This window comes from Planococcus citri, chromosome 2, assembly GCF_950023065.1.
Source record: "Planococcus citri chromosome 2, ihPlaCitr1.1, whole genome shotgun sequence".
NCBI classification, from domain to species: Eukaryota; Metazoa; Arthropoda; class Insecta; order Hemiptera; family Pseudococcidae; genus Planococcus; species Planococcus citri.
In genome coordinates this window covers 38,980,399-39,003,172 of record NC_088678.1, presented here as the reverse complement: position 1 = coordinate 39,003,172, position 22,774 = coordinate 38,980,399, and the positions used below count along the sequence as shown (strand labels likewise).

Below are 22,774 nucleotides of genomic sequence, written 5' to 3'. Positions count from 1 at the left end.
TGACCATTTTGAAGCTTCCACTGTCAGAAAAGTTCAACTTTTTTTTACTTAAACGAGCCATATAGTTTACATAGGGACTTAAACATTTGGTTTTAAGAATTTTTTGGTAATTTTGAGAATTCCCTTATAAGAAAAAAAAGGAGTTATTAAGAAAGCTCATGGAATATTATGGTTTTTCAGGTTTTGGATTGGGCACCATGATTTACATCGGATTGCAGTTCGGAAAAATCTTTGAAATACCTTTCAATTCTCCATGTTACGAATTGCTGCGTGCTTTGAATCCAGTTTTACAAATGGTGTTCACCTTTATGCAGATGTATTTCATATTCATGAATGCCCGAGTAAGTTTAAAAATGAAAAAAAAAATCGTTTTACAAGTATCCATGTAATGGCAGGATTGAATTTATTCCAAATATTTATATTTTAACCAGTTAAAAATCCACCGATTCAAATTCATCGCTCGGTTCGGTTTAATGCACGTTATGGCGACCAATATCTGCGTATGGATTAAGACCTTGGTATTTGAAAGCCTAAACGAGATCGACAGGAAACCAATATCGTACTTCAATTTCACCAAAGGCATCGTTAGCACTTTATCAACCGATTACGACCTCATGGGTAAGTTTTAGCTCGAATCTTCGCCTCAATTCGGCCGGATTCGCTTATTTTGCTCAAGTTCCTATCTGTATCTGCATGTACTTAATTTTTCAATACCTACTTGTAGAACGAAGCAAAAGCGTTCTAAAAGGCGCCACCACACCGAGAGGAGGTTTTAAATCGTACAATCTCGAAAAAGATTTCGAAGTAGGAGCAAAAACATATTTCGAAGAAGTAGGAAGCAGTGTAGCTCAGGTACCCTATGCCCTTCTGAGTGATACACTAAACAGCACCACTACTCGTCTAGTCACCACTACCACTGCGTCCACTGTGACTCCATCGACAACCGCTAGAATCCTGTCAACGTTGCCTCAGATTGTCACCAGTACCAGTACAGCTTCCTCTACCACTGCCCAAGCCATAGTTACTAATACTATTTTAAATAGCGTTTCTACTTTTCCAAGCCAGACTACCGCTGGTAAGTATCCCAGTTGAATGGAAATTCGTCGATTTTTGAGGCATACCTATTTCTTATGAAGTTATGATTATGAATTATGAATTATTTTTTTTGTGGTTTCCAGCCAACGCCACAGATTCCGCGCCCCAATTGCTCCATGCATTTGCCGAAGCTCTAGTTGGATTGAAGCAGAATGCTACCGTGCCTACTTACGCCAACGATTCTTGCGGTAGGATCAACATAATGGGTACAATCGTCGAAGACTCGGCACCATTTTTGTATCCTTTCATTATCGAATACAGTTTAATCGGTGCTGCGGTTATTTACATAATGTGGCGTCACATCGGACGTTACCCCAGGTAATTTTCGTGCTTCAAGAGAATTTATAAATTCTTCAAATATATGAAAATGGCCCTTTATCGTGATACTCTCTTGCAGATACGTATCTGAAGAAAACATTGAACATAAATTAGAAATCATGTTGTCTCAAAGAGCAGTAGCTATAGCTCAAGCTCAAAGCGGTAGCCGAGTTGACTGCATCGGTGCTAGCAAAGGCTTATTTTTCGGACTGCTCATGCTGGTCGGATCGTTAATTTGCTTGTTACTCTACTTCGTTCTTATACAACACGAACAGTTCAGCAAATTCGCAATTTATTTAGCCGATGCCTCTCACAGTGCTGTAATGGCTCTCAGTTTACTCGCCATCATCATCGGGTTCTGCAGGTAAAAAGATAGATTAAAGGATTATGGTGCAGAGATCGTTTTAAAAAATCTGTACATCGGTATTGATTGATTTTTTTTATTTTATTTTTTACTTGCAGAGCAAAAAATCTAAGATTTTACGCAGCTGATTCGACAGATTTGAATGATATTTTGTTACGTATTTCGGCGTTCGGATTGTTCGTCTATGCCACTTTCAGTATCATCGCAGGGGCACGATATGCTTTTATTAAAGAGAGAAATCTTCTAGTCTTAATTACCGGATCCATCACCATATTCCAAGTGCGTTTTTTTTTATTGTTAGTATTGGTAAATTATGAAGGGGAGAGGAGGGAGGAAAGAATTGACAAATCTGATTGACGTGAGCGATTATTAAAAAGGGTCAGTTCTCATTAGCAGGACCTAGATAAATTGAAAATTAGGTACCTTTGATTGTGAAATGAAATAGAAGGATAAAAAAAAAACATTTTCAAGTTCGAACATTTCTTTTCACAAATTATATTTAATCTAAAGTTTCAATTTTTTTCAACTCTCAAGAAATTTGAGAAAAAATAAATCCATTCATTTTCACTAGGAACTATTTTTTTTTTTTTTTTTTTTTTTTTTTAATTTCGACTCGAAAAAGTTGACGATTTTTTACCGAGGTCAAATCAAAATTTGAAAATTTGTTTTATTCCTTGATTGGTTTTAAACTCTATTACTTACTTTTGTCGACAGGTCGTACTGCAGTTATTATTCATCGGAGACATGTCCAAACGACACGTGTACCTTCCAGAACACGATCGTAATAAACCAGGACGTCAAATTGTCACGTTTTTATTAATCTGTAACATCACTATGTGGGTCTTATTTACATTTGAATCTCAGAAAGTCCTCGTTAATCCAGTTCAGGTAAGCTGTATTCTTTGCTGATGCCAAATTTTTATATTTTTGTGATTTTTTAAGCATAATTTTACCATTTTTTGATCATGGAAATTTTTTCAAATTATTTTTCTTTTCTAAAAACTGAAAAAAGGAAAAATCCATTTTTTTTTTAAATTAAATATTTTGAAAAGTGTAATTTTTTAACAATAATTTTTTTCAATACCTATGTACATAATTATAAGCTGAAAGTAGGTATATTTGAATATTAACAACTGATTTTCTCTTTTTTAGCTGGACTTCTATGGACATCGTGCTTGGAAATTAGTGGAGCACCTAACTTTACCACTATGTATCTTCCATCGTTTCCATTCAGCGGTCGCTTTAGCAGAAATATGGAAAAATTCATACAAACCTCGTATCGAATAAAACGCCAAACCCAAAAAGCTGTTGCTATACCTATACGCTTGCCAAGGAGGAAAAAAAACAAGTTTATAGACAGTCGTGTTTAAAAAATTTCTTAAGCTTTAGACGAGAGATCCTTTACTGTTTTCTAAAGAATTTTTACTCAACAAATTTATACATATATTATTGTTATAGAAATGATTACGTGTGTTGCATTTGAAATGATTTTTTTTATATTCGTCGCTTTTTATTATTTGCATTTATTATTGTTTTTGTTGTTCTCTTTTTTTATTTTTTTTTTATTTTAGTCATTATTTTATAAGTGAAAAACTCCGTATAGATAGGTATCCGAAAGCATCGAAGGAAATATGTAACAAACGGACCATATTTTTAATATGAAGACTTGTCAAAGATTTTGTATGTGTTCATTTAAACATTTCATAGGATCTCACAGCATTTAAAAATACATAAACGAGGAAAGGTCAATTTTTACGCGCTAGAGATATGCTGAATTTGCTATAATTTTTTTCAGTTTTATACGGTTTTTATTTTTCTATCTATGGACTTTTTTTTTTTGCTCATTTCTTATTAACGCTGCTAAAGCGATTTGATCGCCCGAGAGAGGAAGACCACAAAACAAGGCACTGGAAATTTTTTTCAAAATTAGAAACATAGTTTATTTTGTACCTGATTATATTTATACGTATTTGTATCGTGTATATTATGTAAGATGATCGCGCTGATAAAGATGAAATTAAAAAAATCAAAATTAATTTTTAAGCCTTGGAAATCAAGTACATAAATAATTAAGTTGTATAGTAAAGAAAAAAAATTGTAACGGTAGTGTTCATGAGAAGGAGTAATGCTGATGCGATTTTCTTTCAAAAAAAAAACTTCGGCTTCGACTGATTTTAAATTTGCCAGAGTCCTCGAGCTCGAGGGAGCTTGAGACGCCGCGTATAATTTTTATTGCCAAAGACATATCGCGTGCTATTCGAGTATAGTTCATTGGTCATGTAAATAAAAAGCTTTTTGCGCATCCGAGCTCAATGAATTTTCGCAAAGTATTACCATTCCTGTTTAATCGTAGATTATAGGTTATTGTTTTACCATATTTTATCTATTATTTCGCCCCCTTTTTAAATTGTAACGACGATTTGTTTAATGTATTAAATTTTAAAAAATCTTGGTATTGTTTCCTATAGCATTAATGTTTTGCTAATAAGGTTCTCACACGTGTTTATATATTTACGTTAAAGCATTTTATTATTTTTTTTTCTATTTTTCTATAGATTTTAAGAGGTTTTTTTTTGTTTGTCTTAAGAGATCGTTACTTTTGGAAGGATGGAGGCGTAATTGCCGATAAATATTTTTTGTTTGTGATGTAATTGTATAGGTATAAATACAACGACGGAGATGGAATTATGTATTTAGTAAGCGATGTGTAAAGTTACAATAGCTTGATAATTGTCCACACATTTAAGTAAAATATAATATATTTATGGTTATAAACGTAGCTGTGTGATTTGTCTGCAGGAATGCCTCTAATCGTATTCGGCACCTACGGTGATGCTGATTTGTTTAGAGATTACTTCGGTCGAATGATACCATCGGTTAGAATCTAAGACGACTGAAAAATATTTGAAATTATTCCAATTATTAAGGAATATTAAATTGAATCGAGTAATTGATTCTTTTTCGAAAAACACTTACTGATATCACCAGGTTTCATATCAACGGAAAATGTATCCTCGCAAGTGTACAAACATTCGGTCGGTGTTTTTATAATCCATCGTTTTTTACCTTTTATCTGAGCCTGCCAAGAGGGTAAATGAACATCGTCAATCTGTTAAATAATTTGTGTTAGTGGGTTAGTTTGGAATCTGTGTTAGAAAGGTTAAAGCTATAAAATGGTGTTTAAATTTTCTCACGTGTAATTTGGCTCCATGCCCAGGAGTACCCATGAATATCCAGTCGACGATATAATTCTCCGAAGTTTTCGGTAAAAAGCTCGGTTTTTCGTAATAATCTCGTAGGATTGCTACTGCTATTGGATCACATACGCTCCTGCGAGATTAAACAAGGAAAAAAAACCGTAGGAAAAATTGATCCTTCAGCTACCTATTTCTATAGTGATTTTGAAATCAGTTTTAAGTGTGATTTTTTTTTTACAATTATTGTTTTAAAATTAACAGTACTCTTAAACAAGCATGTAAGCTAGTCTTTGTAGGTACCTACTTACTTTTTTTTTCATTGTCATTTCTTAATGTTACGGAAAACACCTAAAGTTACCTCTTTTTGATCCTTCTTGGATACTCACCATCCAACATACCATGGCTCCAACAGCATTTTCTCACGGATTCGTGCAACGTCCATAGCAAACAATTCGTTTAAATTTTTGAACTCTTCATTATAGTTGATAAATTGGCACAGATGCATTTGAGAAATGTCGTTCAGATGTTTGAAAAATTCATAATCGAAAGCTTCCATAGCTTTCCAGTATCTCGCAGCATCACGAACGACCAAAGGACGACCAGTGTATGCATACCTGTGGATTAAAGTTCGAGTAGTTCATTCAGTTGGAGATTGCAAACTAATTAACTTCTTAATCTTAATCATAAATAACTTGCCAAAACTTGAAAAAATTTCAAGAATATTATGCATTGCAATAACCCAATAATTGTTAATTTCATAATTTGTTATCTACCCAGACCTACTTTGGCTACTTTAAATTTTTGGGTCTAAATTCTAATTTTTAAATCCTATTCTATCAAAAGTAAGAATCAGATAAGAAGAAACTGTACCTAGGTACCCTACCTAGCAAAATTACCAACCCTTCAAAGTTCAAAAAAATATAAATGAAAAATAAAAAATGTTCAAAAAAAAATAAAAATCTAAAAAAAATTTGTAAAAGTTGTCAACCAATCAGTGATCGCGATCTCTAATCAACTTCTTATCATTTCCTCTCCTCCCCCTTTCATTGTAGTTGTTGTTGTGTTTTGTATTTCTAACACGTGCCCAGTTCGCTGTTCGAGCGATTTTTTGCGGTTTACGGTTTTAATTCGTGTGAATTGAATAATTTAATTAATAAATAAGTGATCTAATGCTATCAAAGTGAATCTCTAACGTACTTCTCTTCGAATTCAGTTTGTGTTATTTTGGTTACGGTATCAATAGTGGTTTTGTTCGTACAAACCGAGCAGTCCAGCGGTTTGCGAATATAATGGAAAATGGTATTCTTCGGTCCGAGAATACATTTCTGCACAAATTACAAAAAGGTTAGTACCATTACTCGAATTAAATACTAAACAAACACTAGCAAGTACACAATTACTTTACGACTAATTAGCTTCATGTTTTCGAAATATTATACAACTCTCTAGATGAAAATTCGCGAACACCGGTATCTTGTGCTAAACGGAAGTTAAAAGTGTTCGTTTACCAAGATCACGTAATAAATTAACCGTTTACGACTAACGTAGTGGAAATTATACTAAATTTTCACGCTTCAAGTGTTGAAAAAATAAATTCTATGAGCGATAAATCTTGCTCGAAACGCCTTATATAAACCCCCAAACTTGATGATAAACTTTTTTGCAATCGTATTTTTCGAAATAGCTCCCACAGTATGATGAAGCTTATCGGTAAACAGGCCGAAGTGGTTGCTAAATTATTTTTATACGAATACAATAAAGCATCTGCATTTAGATCTAGTCATCGATGGGTTTGATTTTGCGTAAATTTATTCGATTTGGTGAATTGCGAATTGCAAGCCTTCAGGCGAACGATGGGATTGTTGTGTAGAACCCACGTGTTTATGTGCACTTGTTTGTTTTGTTATTGTTTGGTTTGAACTTGTAAGTAATCGTAGGTTACTCCGATTTACTCATGTGTTTGTGCTGTACTTCAACAAGATCATAGACCGTAAGCTGTATATAAGCAGTATTGTATGTAGATGATGTACGTCTACGTACGTACTTTGAGTGAACAGCTGATTTAAAATAACAAATGCACGTGGTGTTGTGATCTGTCATTCTATTTACGTTATACCTATGTATTCACCATTGCAAGAGTATGCTCATGTCAAAATGTCCGTTTTCGGGCATTGAAACACGTTTTTAAAAATAGTTTTTTCCATAATTTCAAAATGAAATACCCTTGTAGTTAGCAACAATGACGTGCACCTACATAATTTTTCAATTATATCCAAATAAGCTATAGTAATACTTACAGTGGATCTGAGCTGTTCCCAGTCAACAATATTGTTCAAACACCATTTGAAAATTACAAATGAAGCGATAATAATTATGAAAATTGCAAATTGTTTGAAAAGCCCCATAACACTTGGAGAACTACCAACAGAGTAGGTAAATTTTCGTAAACGTTGAATATGAAAAGGGTTTTATATTTTTTAAGACGATGATCTGCGCATGAAATAATTGGAAGGATGCGAGGCTTTTCCTGGTATTTTAAATAGGAAAGTACATAGAAATTTCGGTTTTTATGTACCATTTGATAATATTGCACCATTTTATTGTTCATTTTGGACTTAATGTTTTGGCACAATTTTCCATCATTTTAAGGTTGTTGAAACCGCACTAAGTTTGTTTCCCAGAATCGAGTGTTTATACTTATATAAATGTTTGTTTTCATTGAGTTGGATGTAAGTAAATGGTAAAAATTTTAAAAGTCGAAAAATTATTTTTTCGGTACCTATACCTGATTGAAGCATACGTTTCCAAAACGCACCAAGTCCATTTTCAAAGATTCTGAGGTTGCAAAGTCATCTAGCATAATGTTGCGGCCCAAAATGGCTGATTTTTTTATATGTTGTGCCCAAGGGTGTTGGTTACAACATATCAAAAAATCAGCCAATTTGGGCCATTTCTACGTTTCCAAATTGTACTAAGTACCATGAATTTCTTATCAATATTTTTTTGGACTTGGTGCGTTTTGGAAACGTATGCTTCAATTATTTATTGTCGTCCGAATTCTTTTATTGAACAAAGAATGGGAAATGGATATACCATAAGTATGTGCAAAATATTAAAAAATTTGAAGGAAAAAAAGTAGAAATTAGGCTATTTCTTAAAGTACACGTACATGAATAAAAATTGATGACAGAAGAATACAAAAAAAAATTGAAACAAAATTGAAAATTATTTGAGGTTAACTCAAAAATAAATTCTGATTTTTCAACGAATTTTTGAAAATTTTAAAAATGTTTAAAAACTGTCATTAGATAAAACAAAATGTGGTATTTATTTTTTTTTTAAATTTTTTTTAGGTTGAATAATTCATTTCATTTCATTTCAAACCTCTTGCTTAGAAACAACCACTTCTGGGGTATTTTGGAACCTTCAGCGAGTTTTCAATTTTCTCCAAGAGTTTCAATTATTGCTTTGGTAAAAAGCAAAGAAGGATAGGATCTGAGCACCTAAAATATTTCAATGAGTATTTTAAAGCGGTTTCTATAAAATTCCTGATGTACCAGTTCAAAGTCAAATTTTTATGCAATGAGCAGAGGTTATATTTCAGAAAGCCACGAGCTATTCATTCGTTTAGAATGATGTTACCTACCTGCTGGATTTATTTAATCGACTAAAACTCAAGACATTTTTTTCCTGTTTAGACCGATGTTACGTAAATTCTTGGAAAAAATTAAAAACACTCTGGAGGCACCAGAGTGTCTATTTTTCAGTTGAGGAGTTGAAATGAAGTACCCTAATCCTTCTCTTATGGTCCGTCTCCGTATTGTTAAAGGAAGGTGTCTGAGAATCCTGCTTATCCTGCTCCCTCTGCTTAATCAGTTCTGTTATTGTTTTTCTATCCTGCTATTCTTTTTTTTTCTTTTACTAAAGTTGCCAAAAATTTCTGTTTTTGTTTTTTTTGGTCATTATATTTGAATAAAACTTAAAATTAATCATTTACGATTTGCTATTCCTTTTTTCTTTAAGAATTTAGATTTTTCTATCCTCGCCAATTCCACTTGAAAATTGAAGAATGTTTACTCGAATAAATGTAGACAAGTCAAATGGTTTTCATTTTGTTCAAATTAAAAACATATCCATATGAAAACTTCATAATTTTACATTTATTTATTTTCTTTTCCTTTCAGAATGTTGATTTTTTTTCACGAGTAGTTCTGGGATTTTCTTCAATTGTTAAAGTATTGAAATGAGGAGCAATATTCCAAAGTGCCCTTAGTCCATTTTTTTCGAATTACGTTTTAAAAAAAAATAAAATAATGTTCCAAAACGCACTTTGTCCATTTTTATTGAATTTTTTTTAGCGGTATCTGGTAGATGAAGTGTTAGCTACATTCCTACATCATAAATCCACCCAAATAAAGTGTTAAACTCGCCTATATAGCCAATTTATCAGATTAAAAGGAAAATTTCAAAAAGTGGACATGCATAGGACGTTTTGGAATGTCGCTCCTCAAATGGTTAAAATTGCAAAAAACTCGAATTTTTTGCATAATCAAACTTTGAAATAATTCCCTCCCTCCGACCTTCTTCAAAATTGAAACATTTATAAAAATTTCTTGTCCAAAATCTTGCTTTTGCATGTTTTCCGTTTTGTTAATCTTTGTGTGAAAACAAAATTAATTTTGAAAAAACTAAAAATTCACGAATACCTAATTATTCTTCATTCTTCAACGTTTTTTTTTTAATTTTTCACAAGAAACATTGGTTTAATGACACTGATGAATGATGAGTATCCAAATCAGTAGAAACTGAAAATTCACCAACAAGTATTGATTTCACTCTCCACAAATCATTTTTAAGAATTTACAGAAATGCATTATAGGATGCAGAAGTGACGATTATTTATGCATTTATTACACTTCCATGTCTTTTTGTTAATTTTAGAATTAAAATTCAAGAATAAGATAAGCTGATTCTTAATTTTAAAAAAGTGGTTTTTTCATTTTTATTTTTATTTTTATTTTTTAAATTATACGATAAATTTCTGACAAAATTTTTCTTCCATTGTTTTCCATTTTTTAATCCTTTTACATTCATACTATAATGTCTCTAGGTCAAGTCATGAACCTCCAACGTTTAATTCCAATTCCAACAAATAAGTTGCAAAGAAGGTTAATTAAAATTAATTCACCCCATAAACATTCTAATTTGTACTTTATTAATCAAGTAACAATCACATATTGCACAATTAAATGAATAATAGCAATAGGTAATACAAAGAAGAAGAAAAAAATGAGAGAAAAAAATAAAGAAAGTAAAATAAGGAAGAAAATAAAACATAAAAATCACAAAGCTATTACACTGCGGCATTATTGAATAAATACATATTCTATACGTAGGGTATACCTCGGTAAAGGTAGATTACGAGTATATAAAAGAAGAAAAAAAATTACCAAAAAAAAACACGACATAAATAACAAAACGATACTCACGCTACGACCAGAAAAAAAGTATTAAAGAAAGAAAAAACATTTCTAATGATTGAGTATTATTTAAAAAAAGGTAATACTGATACGCATTTCTTGGAGTTTTTCGTTCTACTGGAATAAAAGAGAGATAGATAAATACTTTATAGAGAGAAATTAATTAGGTAATTAAAATAGTCAAGGAAAAAAAAGAAAGTAGATATATAAAAACAACGGGAAGGATTACGATTTGATCATCTTTTGGAGTAAAAACTCCTACTCGGTTGATATCCATTGGTATGTTCGACCGGGAACTCTGAGTAGAAATTGGATGGTAAACAGAAAGCTGGTTTGGGCATTTCTATCGGTACATTGTAAATACTGGAAGATGGTTGGTGTTTTACTTTGGTGTAAGTTATAGTTCTGCCAGGTTTTAAACCAGCAGCGCTGTAAAAATACGAAATTATCGATTAATTATCTCGAGTGAATGATCGTAGGTGGAAACTGCGGAAACTTACGTAATTGGTGTAGACAGGCTTCTGGGCTGTTTTCGAGATGCTTTTATTTGGTAAAGTTTATCGCCTTGGGAAGCGTTGACGCGACTTCGAGAATTTCGTATCGCTGCCGAAGTCAATTCGACCTTTTTCTGTAATTTTTTCATCCAAATAAATTGATCGAACATTTATTACAGGCGAATTGAAAGAGACCCTGTCAAACTCACTTTTTCGTAATTTTGGTCGTGAATGGAAACTCGCGCTTTACAAACTTCGTCCTTGTCTTCCAAATTAATGGCACCTATATTATGCATTATATCGGATATATCGGCTTTCTTTAGCACCGTAGGCTCGTATAAAAATTCCCTTTGGATTTGATCACCGTTACGAAGAGCGTGAATCTCGTTGCTATAAATTCCATATTTATGGGTAGGAATGAAATTCGCGCTGCCGTACTTCTTTTTACGGTATCTATTGCCTTCGATCCACAATTGAGTTTTTTTACTGCAATCAAATAACCATTAAATTCGATTAACGCGTTGACGTTCGAAAATAATTTGTTTATTTTTTACCAATGAATATCGAAAAGTCAACATGGTATTTTTAGATTGTGTTCTAAATATAGATTTTTCCTTTTTTTTTTTTTAGGATGTCACTTGAAGAATGGACGTCATCGATTACTTAAATATTTAAATGGTCATCGATTGGTGAGTTTTTTACGCGTCATTTCATTAATATTTAGCCTGCCTTTCGAATAATCGAATGTTTAGGTAGAAGTTCGTTCAAAGTTTCAACAGGCTTGATAAGTTCAGCTTTCTCTCTCTAATATTTTTCGGCTCGAATTTGGCGAATTGAATTTTTAATGGAAAATATGACGTGAATATCAACACAATAATTTATTACCTACTTGTTATCAATATTTCATGAAGAGAGAAAAACGGTCGAAAATCGTTGAAATTCACTATCGAGACGTTTCGGTACAAAAAATTCATTCTTGTGAAATGCCTGATTCAATTTTGGTTCATTTTTTTTTATTTTCGTAATCCTCATAAGAGCTTCACAAAAAAAAATTAACGATGATTGCACGAGCGAGGGGATAGATTGACTAGAGAAACGACTTTTCAACAATTTCCCTTCTTACGAATGTTTTTATCTCTCAGAACTGAAATTCCTAATCTCTTTAGTATCTTTATTTAATCCCTACGTGATTCCCACTAGGTACTGGAAACTTGTTAGATGAATAATCTTTCAAGCGGCATAACAAACGTTGAAAAATCCAACTTTCTCGCAAGATTTGCAACTCACGTTGCCAATTTAAACAAAAAGTTCCAATTTTTTGTACCAATTTTTACGAAAGACTGGTACTTAAAGTCTTTAAAAAATTGTCCTCGAAAGTTTAAATTTCAGTGTCTCTATGTAGAATAAAGAGCGAACTTCACCACGTGTGACCTCCAGGGAATTGATAAAAAAATCTCATCGTTGAACACTGAACAACTCGTGAAAATAGACGAATGAAAACGGCGTTGATTATTTTTTGCTTTGTTTAAAACTTGAAGGCAGTGGGAAGGTGCATATGTATCTCAAGACAGGTTGAATTTAGAGCAAATCTATTTAGAAGAGTTTTACGTGAAGCCAACAGATCAGATTCAAAATTAGTAATTAAATTTGAAAAGCTATAGTTAACATTTCTGGATAAAAGCTCAACTTTTTATAATGAATACAAAAGTTGAAAGCTGTCCTTTGAAGAAAATTGAGAAAATTACAGTGTTGCTTTTTTTTTTATTATTTTTGACGAATTTTTAAAATTTTAAATATTCTATTTTCCGTAAAAAATATCAAAATTTGACAAAGATTATTTCTCAGTTCTGAGCAACTGACTTTTGTAAACGAATTTTCGTATTTGGTTTTTGAAAAATATTTCCTAGTGTTTGAAATACTTGATCGACTATAAATTTTGAAATTTAAATTGAAGAAATAGATTTCTCCTGTGCAAATAATAATAGATCATTTATTCCATCATAATCAATAATCGATTTTTTTTAGACGAAAAAAAAACCATTCAACCGGTTTCATTCCACCACGCAATATTTTCGCAAATGATAAATAGAATATCATAAATTCGTATTCAATATCTGCGAAATATCCGGTATACTCAACGTATTAGAAATCGATAATCAATAATACCTCGCGGACAAATAACCTCGAGCCATCGAAATACAAATCCTAACAAGATGATTTTTTTTTTCAAATCAAGTACAGGTCAAAGAACCACCAAAATCTCCTACGCTCGACTTGCGAAATTCAAACTCTGCATACAATCAACCTATAAATCATTCAACGTACCATTATTATCGTTATAAGTTATCGTTCATAGCTCGAAATCTTTCTATGTTTCTCAGTTTCTCTTCTCTTGTCTCTTTGCTGCTTTTATACATTGGCTTAATCTAGCTGTACCCATAGTTTCATTTAAACTTGATGAAAATTTTACTCTAGTCGAGTTTACGATTCTCGTAAATCCTACTCTTAGTCCTTGGAAAATTTATACAACTGCTCTGATAGCGTTAAGAGATTAAATACAGTCGGATGGAGGAGCAGGGGGAGGGGGGAAAGAACACTACGAATAAATATATTCCAAAATGGCAATGACGATTAGTAACGATGGTCGTAATAATAAAAAGGTGTGCACTAATCGAACTAAAATGTACCCATGTGTAGTAATCGAAGCAAATCGACTAATATTGCATAAACTTGATAAACAAACAAACTATACTCGTATGCCCGACATGTACCTATTCGACCTTTTGAAAAACATCGCGTCTGTCACAGCAATAGAAATACGCATCCGATACGAGTAATTTCAAAACAAACGAGAGGAGACGAGATGATCAAAACAACCGCTCTGTAATTTCCTCTCATTTCAAAGAGGAAGACCCGAAAAATAATCACCAATAATTAAATTTCAGTTGTTTTCTTTTTTTTCTGCTATTTTCGTAATACGCAGCGTGAAAAACCTATCCCATATGTTGGAAACAATTTAGTGGCAATCGTCGTGATTTCATCATAAAGCCTGAGTGATGAGGCCGACTGTGTTTACTCAAAATACGAGTACTTCCTGCGTTGTCTCTACGGAACATCGAGCCGGAAATGACCATTTAAATTGTAATTTTTTACTCGTTAGTAGGTTAATTAGCATGAATACACGGGGAGGATGATAAAAAGTGTGAATTTTCGATCAAGTACTACGCGCGATAGACTACGTCATAATGTATTATCACGTCACTCGATACATATGTACTTACTCGTGTAACCATTTTTGCTGAATACCAATTATAGAACCGGGCCGACAAATTCGTACCCACGCAATGGCTTCTCCTACATTGAATCTGTAATGCTTCATAAGGTAACACGCAATAACCGATCCGGTTCTGCCAAGTCCGGCTGAAAAAAATTAATAAAAAATACCGATTCAATGAACAATCGTTTTAGATTAATATCGCGATCAGTAGTAACCTTGTCCTTTACCTTTGCAATGTACAGCCACAGCACCGGGAGCGTTTTCGGTGATTTTGAAAAATTTTTCCAAAATCAGGTTACTGGGTGTGCTGCCATCGTGGAAATACAAATCGTTATGTTGGAAACCGCTATCGATGAAACGATTCGCATCGTACGATTTTTTATTCAATCGTATGATGTTTGTTACGCCATTGGTCTTGAAGTACGAAAAATAGTATTCGGGTGCGTGTTCTTGAGAATTGGCTGGGTAAATGAAAGAATTCAAAATCAAGTGAATTGAAATATACCGAGACGAATGATTCGAAAAATTTGCAGATACCTTTATCGACGTGAGAATGAGGTCCGCTAAAGGCGAGGAACTTTTGAGGCACTATCCAATTCATGTCTCCTTCTTCGACTCTCTACATTGAAAGTAAGAAAATTACCTTTTTTGGAAGTAGAAGATATAGAAAACAATGACACCAATAAAAAAGATGATCTAATTACTTCGTAATTCTCGTATTCGGCTAAATTGAAATCATTGAAACGGAAGAATCCTAATGCGTGGGCTCTGAAGATCGCCTGAAGGCAATCTTTGATCGATATGGTTATGGTAGGTTCGGTGGTTGTTGCGTCTCTGTAACAAAATACGTATTGTGGTATCATTGGGCAAACAACGAAACACCATATCGTAAACAAACAAGTGTACAATGTGGGTGTGGGTGGAGGTCAAGTGGTCGTGAGATTTTTATTATGATTGAGAAGTGGTCTGGAAAATCTGGACACTATAGAAATCAAAAGTGGCTATGTTCGGTTACTGAAGAATCTTCCTCTTTCCTCTTTCCATTGGTCTGGGATGAGAAGCTCTGAGTAATAAGACGTAGATACGTTGATGTAAAATACGAACCATGTATGGTAAAAATTTGGTAATCGGGCGGAATAAAAAAATTATGGAAAAATTTTACTGCTTGAATTGCGAAGAAAATTGTATTTCAGATGAACAAATCGTCTAAACGATATTATTCTGCTATTTTTTAAAATGGTAGGTACCTATTGGTAATTTGTTTGGAAATTCGTACTTTTTGAAAATAGTTTGGTTTCTTTGAACATTTTATCGTCTATGCCAAGCTTATGGGTGAACTTTATGATAAAAATCTTGGTCAGGGCCGCGGGGCGTAAAATAAAATTCAAAGACCTTCACTCCCTATAATCTTGTTTTCATATATAAAACCTGTCCAATGAAAGAAATAGGATGACGAATTTTGAAAGTGAAACAAGCGATCGAAAAATGTATAGTGACTGAAAATTAGATCCTGAAACGAGATGCAAAAAAATGGATTTCTAAAAGGATGGGAAATTTTCTGATGGTTTATGCTTGCTTTTTTTAAGAGCAGTATATTCGTTTTATTAAAAAATGAAATTTTAACAATTTTTTTCCCCGATTGCTGTGTGAACTGAGTCCATATTACAAGGTGAAAATTTGATTTCGTATTATGATTCTTTTTTGGGAGGGAGAGGGAAGTACTCTTTTATTTTTAAGGAGAAAAACTGGAAAATTTCTGTAAATTTTTGTCTCATAATGGGTTATCAAGTTGCTGTAAATTTGAAATATTTCGGTTCCAGATGCCTGTTTTTTCCTCTCTCCCCGAAAAGTATTGAAAAATCACTATTAATTTCAAAGAAAAATTTGATTTTTAGGCATTTTTAGTAAAAATGTATGCATCTGTTTTATAGTTTTTATGGCCAACAGATAACCTGCTACAAAATGAATTTTGATAAAAATTTGTTAAAAATGTTCAAAAATGAAAAGTTTCATTTTGAATTGTGATCTGACCTTTCACGACGAACAAAAAAATGTCGTGACAATGTAGCCTTTGTAAAAATTAATGAAGCTATAATTGACTCAAATTTTCAAATGTAAGTACCTACATCAAATTTTAGTCTCCTGTGTTGCTTTGCAGCTTTTTCAATTCTAAAGATGAAAATTTTAATTCTAATTTTTTTGAGAAGTTGAATTATTTCTGTAATTTTTAATTACTTATTCGTAACCTTTTCAGTATTGTGAAGATTGGCCGTATTGGTGAAGAATTAATTTCGATAATTTTCAAAAATTATGGCAGGATAAATTCGTAAAGTTTTATTGTATCAATAATTTGAAATAGTAGTTCCTTCAATTTCTTATTATGCCTACGTCTCTTGTGAGAACTTGTGGGTCGCAAGAGATCGTATTGAAAAAATTAATTAGGTCACATTCGTGTTTAGCGGCTTCAAAAGCGTACCATTTGATATCGCATGGCTTAGTAAATTTTTCTACGTAGTTGTGACCCTAATTGCAGGTGGAAGAAGGGTTATAATCGGAAAAACAAGGTTATATTTTGTATTCACTTTTTTCTAAAACGTACTCTTTGATGTATCACATCACTTCGTCATTATTTTCCAATACTGCCCCCAAAATAATTAAAGAGGGGATGCTCCCTTGATTAATAAGAATGTCCATTTTAAAAATGGCGAATCTCAAAATAGTACTGAAAGATACATAAATGGTAATTCTCGTGTCACTTTATAGTTTGCACTTACAGCGTCATTTTGAAAGTTAAACTTTCAATTGAAAAGCTCAACTTTTGAAAACTTTGGTGTAACTTTCTGAATTGAATTTTAACGAGTTTTTGAAGAAGTTATATGCTTCCAAAGTTGAGAACCACGACATACGTATATGAATATGATGAAAACTTGAAGATCCTTCTCCCTCCCCTCTAGTTTTTCTGTGACTAGATAAAGTAAAAAAATAAGAAAAATAAGAAGACGGCCAAAAATCACACTTTTGGTTGAAGAGATAGCGAATGATCCTATAATTTTTTGGATTGTGTGGTATCCAAAATTTTCTCCATCGATTATTTTTGAAAAAAAAAAATGGGAAATTTCTGGCTCATTCACATGTCAAAGTAGAAAGCTATTTATTTTATATGTACCTCATTTTGACCTCTGAAATCGACTGGTTATATTTTTCGGGCCATTCTGGAGCCTCCAGTAGATTTTTGGATTTTCCAGTTTCGGAAAAATTGCCAAAAAAATTAAAAAGGAAGGAAATTTGATGTATTTTAGACTAGTTACCTATTTTATTAATACAATCTATTTTTCATTCTTTACCTTTATTGTGAAGAGAATGCAAAAAAATTGTAAAAAAGTAAAGTAAGTACCTAGATTGGAGTTTCTTTCTTTTTTTCTTTTAATTTTGACTAATTTTTTTTTGAAAATGAAAAACATTAGAACTTCTATAATTTTTTTTCGACTTCATTTTCAATTTTTATCAAATTGGTTCATTCGTTTTTTCCCCAAATACGTAGGTAAATATTCTTCTCTCTTTGATATAAGAAAAAAAATTGAAATGTATTTTGGAATTATTATCTGTGTTTACTGAAATCTTAAACGCTTTCAAATCATCTCGTTCTCCTTAATAATCGATGAACTCATTTTTTACGACATATAGAGAACAAAATTTTTAGTTTGATAATTTCAAGACCATAATAAGTATTGAAGTTTTAAAAAATGACTGCTCACATTTATCATATTCTATTACATTTCTTCCTTTCATCCCCTTCATTCATAAGGCTGCGAGTAATTTCACATGCAAGCTACAAACCACGTAATTGATTTTAGAAGACCGAACGAGGTTGGTAACCTAATTTCGAGAAAATTTTTGATTCTTTCTACATTAAATTGCGCACGTATTATTGAAAGAAGCAATTTATCAAAATACTTTTCTTACCTGAACGGTAAAAATGGTGGGATATGTTTTCCAGTCAATGGAGAATACGCTTCTTCGACGGTTTTATTCAGATAAATCAACTGTGTTGAAGTAGAATGGATGCGAGAAGAAAAAAAAAAACGAGACAAAAATTAGAAACGTCTAACAAAACTCCGTTGGGAGTCATTTAGAAGTAGCGTCTGTCTACGCTTTCAAAATACTTACAGCGAAAGACGATATTAGAAATGCTGCATTCGATCTTTTCTTCTCGTTCATCGTAGTATAGTGGATTATTATTTTATCAGTGAAAGTCTACATGGACAGAAAAAATGCCGCATTATTAGTAAAAAATTTAAAACTGCGGATTTCAAAAGCTGTCAGTGATAAAATTCAGCTTACGTTTAGACATTTTGAAATCATTGTGCAGTATCGATACAACATTGATAAATTCAGTGGCCCAAAATCGAAATAGAAATTTTCATAGACTAGGATATCATCGATACAAAAATAGTGGTATTTACTCGAAGATACTGGTACGATTCCATTTTGAACTGTAGCAAAGTACAGTCGATCTGTAAAAAAAAAATAAACAAGGTGTTTAAGTGACTGATAAGCTCTTAACACAGTTTTAAATTAAATCTGTTTGTAAACAGCGCACAGAGTGGTATACATTTATTATCAGAGTACGATTAGAAAAGTGTTTATTATTCCCTGATAATTATTTAATTATGTTATAAAGAGTATAAAAAATTGAAAAAATTGAGGAATTATTTTTTCGTAAAAAATATATAATCAAAATTGACACAATTCAACGTATTGTTTTGAACGTTATAACGTATAAATTTAAATCGATGACGCTTACCTTTGAGATATTCTCCAACGTAGAGGAAATCCTTTAGCTCCATTTTCGATATGATGTGTGTGGAAAAATTGTTTCGACGAATGAATTCAGCTTTCACCTCGTCAGAGTATCATATTTTGCGCGAGACTTTCGATTTTATTATTAAATTCTAAACTTGTAAAATATCAAACCGATGCATACGACGCGAAAGATCGAACACCTCCGTATATAAACAACATTGACACCTACAACCACCTACCTGAATGTACGTTGACGAAATGAATGGCTTTGCTGTACGGCTGTACAGCAGAACAGGTATCACTGGTTATAATCTGTAAAAACAAGACGTTTTCGGTACCTGAGCAGTGAGATAGAACCCAAGCCAAAAGCACCCAAGTTACCCCAAGAATCAAGAGATACGCGGAGCGGAGTCGAAGCGGTTACGCATTCATTCAAAACTACGATTTGCGAAAGTAACTGGATCGAATATGGCGTCGTATTCGCCCCATAACGCGTTCTGATTGGCCCAACTTCCAGTTACGTAGCACAATTAACGAATGAGAACTTTTTACTTTTTTAAATTGAAAAAAATTCTCTATCGGGGTGAATTTTTGGAACGGTGGAGCGCTTGCGCTGAAATTTATTCGATAGGTAGACTTGGGGGAGTTTGAAAGTTTAATAACGTGCGGAGGTGTCGAGATTTGAAAGATTTTCAAGGGTATACATTATTTATATTAAGGTAAATAACCTTGAACGTTGCTTCAGATTTTTTTCCACCAATTTTGAGTTCGCTATTGGGTATTTTTTTTCGCGTCGAAAGTTTGCCCGACTTCTGAAATTTGAGAAAATTACTCGAGGGATATTTGGTATTGAAATTTGTTCGTTTTTAGGAATGAAAATAAAATTTATAAATTTATTTTTATAACAAGAAATTGAAATACATAAATTACAAAATACGCGTAGGTACATAATATTACATAACTTGAAATTGCTACATTGATGAAGAAAAATGATCGTATATATAAGGGAGAAAACTTGCGTTATTTTATTTTATCGCACAGTTGCTGCGTAAGCCATTGAATTCCTTCTTGGATACCATCGCCATTCAGAGCATTTGTCGTACAAATATGCCAAGGTTTATCCTGGATCCGTTCCAGGTGTAAACTAGAAGCTATTTTTATGCTGGATAGGGCGTCTCGAAGATCTTTTTTATTCGCTAGAAATAATATCGGAATACATTTCGGAGATATATCCGGATGCTGGATCAATAAATCTAGTTCGTCTTTCACCACCGCCAAACGTAGCTTGTCACTGCTGTCTATTACAAAAATAATCCCTTCGCAGTCTTTGTAATAGTGTTCCCAAAGTTCCCGGTATCTACCTTGACCTGACATATCGAAAGCTGTAAATCCAATGTTTTGGTCTGAAAAATCAAAGTTGCAAAAATTTAAGCAAGCTTAAGCATCGAGTCTAAAATATGTAATGTGAAGTTGTAGAGTGGTTCAAAAAGGTGTAAGTTACAAACAATAAGTACCTACCTATTGCTGTTTCTACATAGATTATTCAATTTCTCAAAGTTTCCGTCCTACAGCCCCCCCTCCTCCAATCTCTTTTCCTACTTACTGAATTTTTTTCGTGAATTTTGAGTCAATTCAACGAGTAGTTCTCATTTTCATTTTTATACATATACATGCATTTATTCCATTTATTCTGTTTTACTACTGTTGTTTTTGTTTTATTTTAAAAATTAACAGCTTACACGCTTGCATTTTTTCGCCTTTGGAGATTGAATTATTTTTTTAACATTTTAAAACATTAAAACATTTGAATTTCTATATGAAAAAATTCAGTCATTTTTCAATGTTTTTGTCTACTTCAATATAATGTCTGTTTTTCAAATTATAATCGAAAAGATGTTTCGTGATGATATTTCATTGTTGCATTCAAATTATTTTCCATGTTTTTTTAAAATTTTTTTTTAAAATTTATTCATTGAGTAAAAATATGAAACCAAACTTTATTAAATAATTTTCCACTTGATAGATATATTTTATTTGTGGGATTTTTTGATTTCAATTTTTAAAAAAATGTAAATACTGAGCAAGTTTTTTCAATTTTTGGCTAATAACTACCAATTCAAGAGAAAAGAATTTAAAGCTTATCACTCTTTGATTTTTATTTACAATTTTTTTTTTTTTTTAATGTCATTTTAATGAACAAGTCTTTTTGTTGTTCATTTTGCATATTTTTACAGGAAATCATTCATGCTCTGACATTAGAATTTTAAATTTACAGAAACATAGAACTTGCTATCTCAGAAAAATGATTTGGAAAATAATTCAAAAATTAGATTGTAAAATTTGTTTAAAAAGGAGACATTTTCACTTTTTGTTGACCTTCAAAAATTGATATTAATTTAACCAAGAGTGATTTAAGTCAATTCAAAAGGACACTAATTAAGGTAGGTACTTAAAAATTTGACATTTACCTAAAAAAAAAAAAGGAAGAACCATGACACCTAAAGCTGTTTCTTGTACTTATTTGAAGAAAATCATTCTGTGAGCATGATTTTTGTGAGTGGGAATTCTATCCAAAAATATGTCCTATTTGAGATATCAAAATTACGTTATGAACCCCCACCCCTCTCTTTCATCTTCGTATCCAGAATTTCTGTTCCTAATATCTAAAACCATGTTTTGAAATTACGAAATATTTTTGTTAAAATTTAATTTTTCGAAGTTAAAATACGTTAGAAAATTTTGATGATCCTTGAAATGTATATCAAGTTTGACAAAGGCTAATATAAATATTAGTAAAAATTTCGGAGAGAAGAATGAAATTTTGGTCAAAAATGTGATTCTTTAATTACACATTTTTAAAAGTTATTTCTTCACTATTTTTGAGGGTTCGACAACGAATTTTTTTTATTTTTTTGGTTTCAAGTGAACTTATGAAATGATACCCTTGGAACGACTAAACCTCTCATCAGGATTTGCACTGAAGTTCTGAGCTTATTGAGTGAATTTTTTGGTGCAAAAATGTGGATGCGATTTGTGGTGCTTTTTGCAGAAAATTTAAGCTGTGCATTTTCGGGCACTTTTGCTGTTATTAGTGCTCTTTTTTGTAAAATGATGCCTTACTTTTGAATTTTTCTATATTGAATCCGACCGTGGGAACGACTTCACTGTGCGATTTGTTATCATCGTTTTTCAGCTGATTGAGCAAGGTGCTTTTTCCACTGTTATTCAATCCGAGCACCAAAATTCGCGCTTCTTTCTTCTTTATGCCGAAGGCGTTTATTAATTTATCCAAAATGCCCATTATTTTCATTTTAGCTGCTAGATACTTTGCATTATGTTAAACAGAACTGGCAAACAATCATATGCATTGTGTTGTGTTGACGACCTGTTATCGGGTGTATCGAAAATGCGATGCAGTATTGATACAGTGTTGCCCTGACTAAAAGGGGAAATCGGGAAAAGACCCAATACAAAAGGGTTGATTTTCGAAGTGACTGAAATTTCGATGCAATCACAAAAAGTGTAGGATTTGATTTAATACAATATTGCAAAAAAGTTAGATATTAGTAATCAATGCCTGAGAATCAGTGTTGGAGGAGAGGACTGGAGGAGGGATGAGCTAAACGAAGGAGAATGTGACAAGTACCTATATACGTGAATAGGTATTTCAGAAAAATTATTTCATAAATTTTCAAAACCACTCAAACCAATAGAATGACTGATCTACATGTTTGAAAAATTAAAAC

General features: G+C 32.4%; 4 protein-coding genes across 10 annotated transcripts in view; 1 reads left to right on the top strand and 3 right to left on the bottom strand.

Annotated features, from left to right (window-relative positions):
* Nucleotides 1–4,552, top strand: part of OtopLa (Otopetrin-like a) — an 80,161-nt gene extending 75,609 nt beyond the window's left edge. For all 6 annotated transcript variants that reach the window (XM_065350099.1, XM_065350102.1, XM_065350097.1 and 3 more), the window contains 8 exons: nucleotides 181–341; nucleotides 432–618; nucleotides 725–1,075; nucleotides 1,179–1,413; nucleotides 1,493–1,777; nucleotides 1,876–2,056; nucleotides 2,492–2,665; nucleotides 2,930–4,552. In XM_065350099.1, the coding sequence (XP_065206171.1) occupies nucleotides 181–341; nucleotides 432–618; nucleotides 725–1,075; nucleotides 1,179–1,413; nucleotides 1,493–1,777; nucleotides 1,876–2,056; nucleotides 2,492–2,665; nucleotides 2,930–3,064 (1,709 nt within the window). In that variant the 3' untranslated portion in view covers nucleotides 3,065–4,552. The remainder of the gene's footprint in view (nucleotides 1–180; nucleotides 342–431; nucleotides 619–724; nucleotides 1,076–1,178; nucleotides 1,414–1,492; nucleotides 1,778–1,875; nucleotides 2,057–2,491; nucleotides 2,666–2,929) is intronic.
* On the bottom strand, nucleotides 4,451–6,593 carry LOC135835708 (uncharacterized). 2 transcript variants are annotated; one of them, XM_065350103.1, is made up of 6 exons: nucleotides 6,375–6,593; nucleotides 6,172–6,299; nucleotides 5,361–5,588; nucleotides 4,972–5,107; nucleotides 4,754–4,886; nucleotides 4,451–4,670 (listed from the first exon to the last, which is right to left on the bottom strand). In XM_065350103.1, the coding sequence occupies exons 1-6, from the start codon at nucleotides 6,393–6,395 to the stop codon at nucleotides 4,585–4,587; spliced, it is 732 nt and encodes a 243-aa protein (XP_065206175.1). In that variant the 5' UTR covers nucleotides 6,396–6,593; the 3' UTR covers nucleotides 4,451–4,584. The 2 variants fall into 2 exon arrangements, with proteins under 2 accessions (XP_065206175.1, XP_065206176.1); XM_065350104.1 differs by having other exon boundaries at nucleotides 4,754–4,856; nucleotides 6,375–6,590.
* Nucleotides 6,594–10,168: 3,575 nt separating this feature from the next.
* cdc14 (cell division cycle protein 14) lies at nucleotides 10,169–19,434 on the bottom strand. Its single transcript, XM_065350095.1, has 11 exons — nucleotides 19,030–19,434; nucleotides 18,567–18,739; nucleotides 18,393–18,479; nucleotides 18,189–18,268; nucleotides 14,930–15,059; nucleotides 14,763–14,844; nucleotides 14,453–14,686; nucleotides 14,230–14,368; nucleotides 11,158–11,434; nucleotides 10,955–11,082; nucleotides 10,169–10,883 (listed from the first exon to the last, which is right to left on the bottom strand). The coding sequence occupies exons 1-11, from the start codon at nucleotides 19,070–19,072 to the stop codon at nucleotides 10,691–10,693; spliced, it is 1,566 nt and encodes a 521-aa protein (XP_065206167.1). The 5' UTR covers nucleotides 19,073–19,434; the 3' UTR covers nucleotides 10,169–10,690.
* Nucleotides 19,435–19,907: 473 nt separating this feature from the next.
* Nucleotides 19,908–22,569, bottom strand: LOC135835706 (ADP-ribosylation factor-like protein 6). Its single transcript, XM_065350096.1, has 2 exons — nucleotides 22,149–22,569; nucleotides 19,908–20,431 (listed from the first exon to the last, which is right to left on the bottom strand). Exons 1-2 carry the CDS (start codon nucleotides 22,336–22,338, stop codon nucleotides 20,049–20,051), a joined length of 573 nt encoding a protein of 190 aa, XP_065206168.1. The 5' UTR covers nucleotides 22,339–22,569; the 3' UTR covers nucleotides 19,908–20,048.
* Between the last annotated feature and the right edge of the window lie 205 nt (nucleotides 22,570–22,774).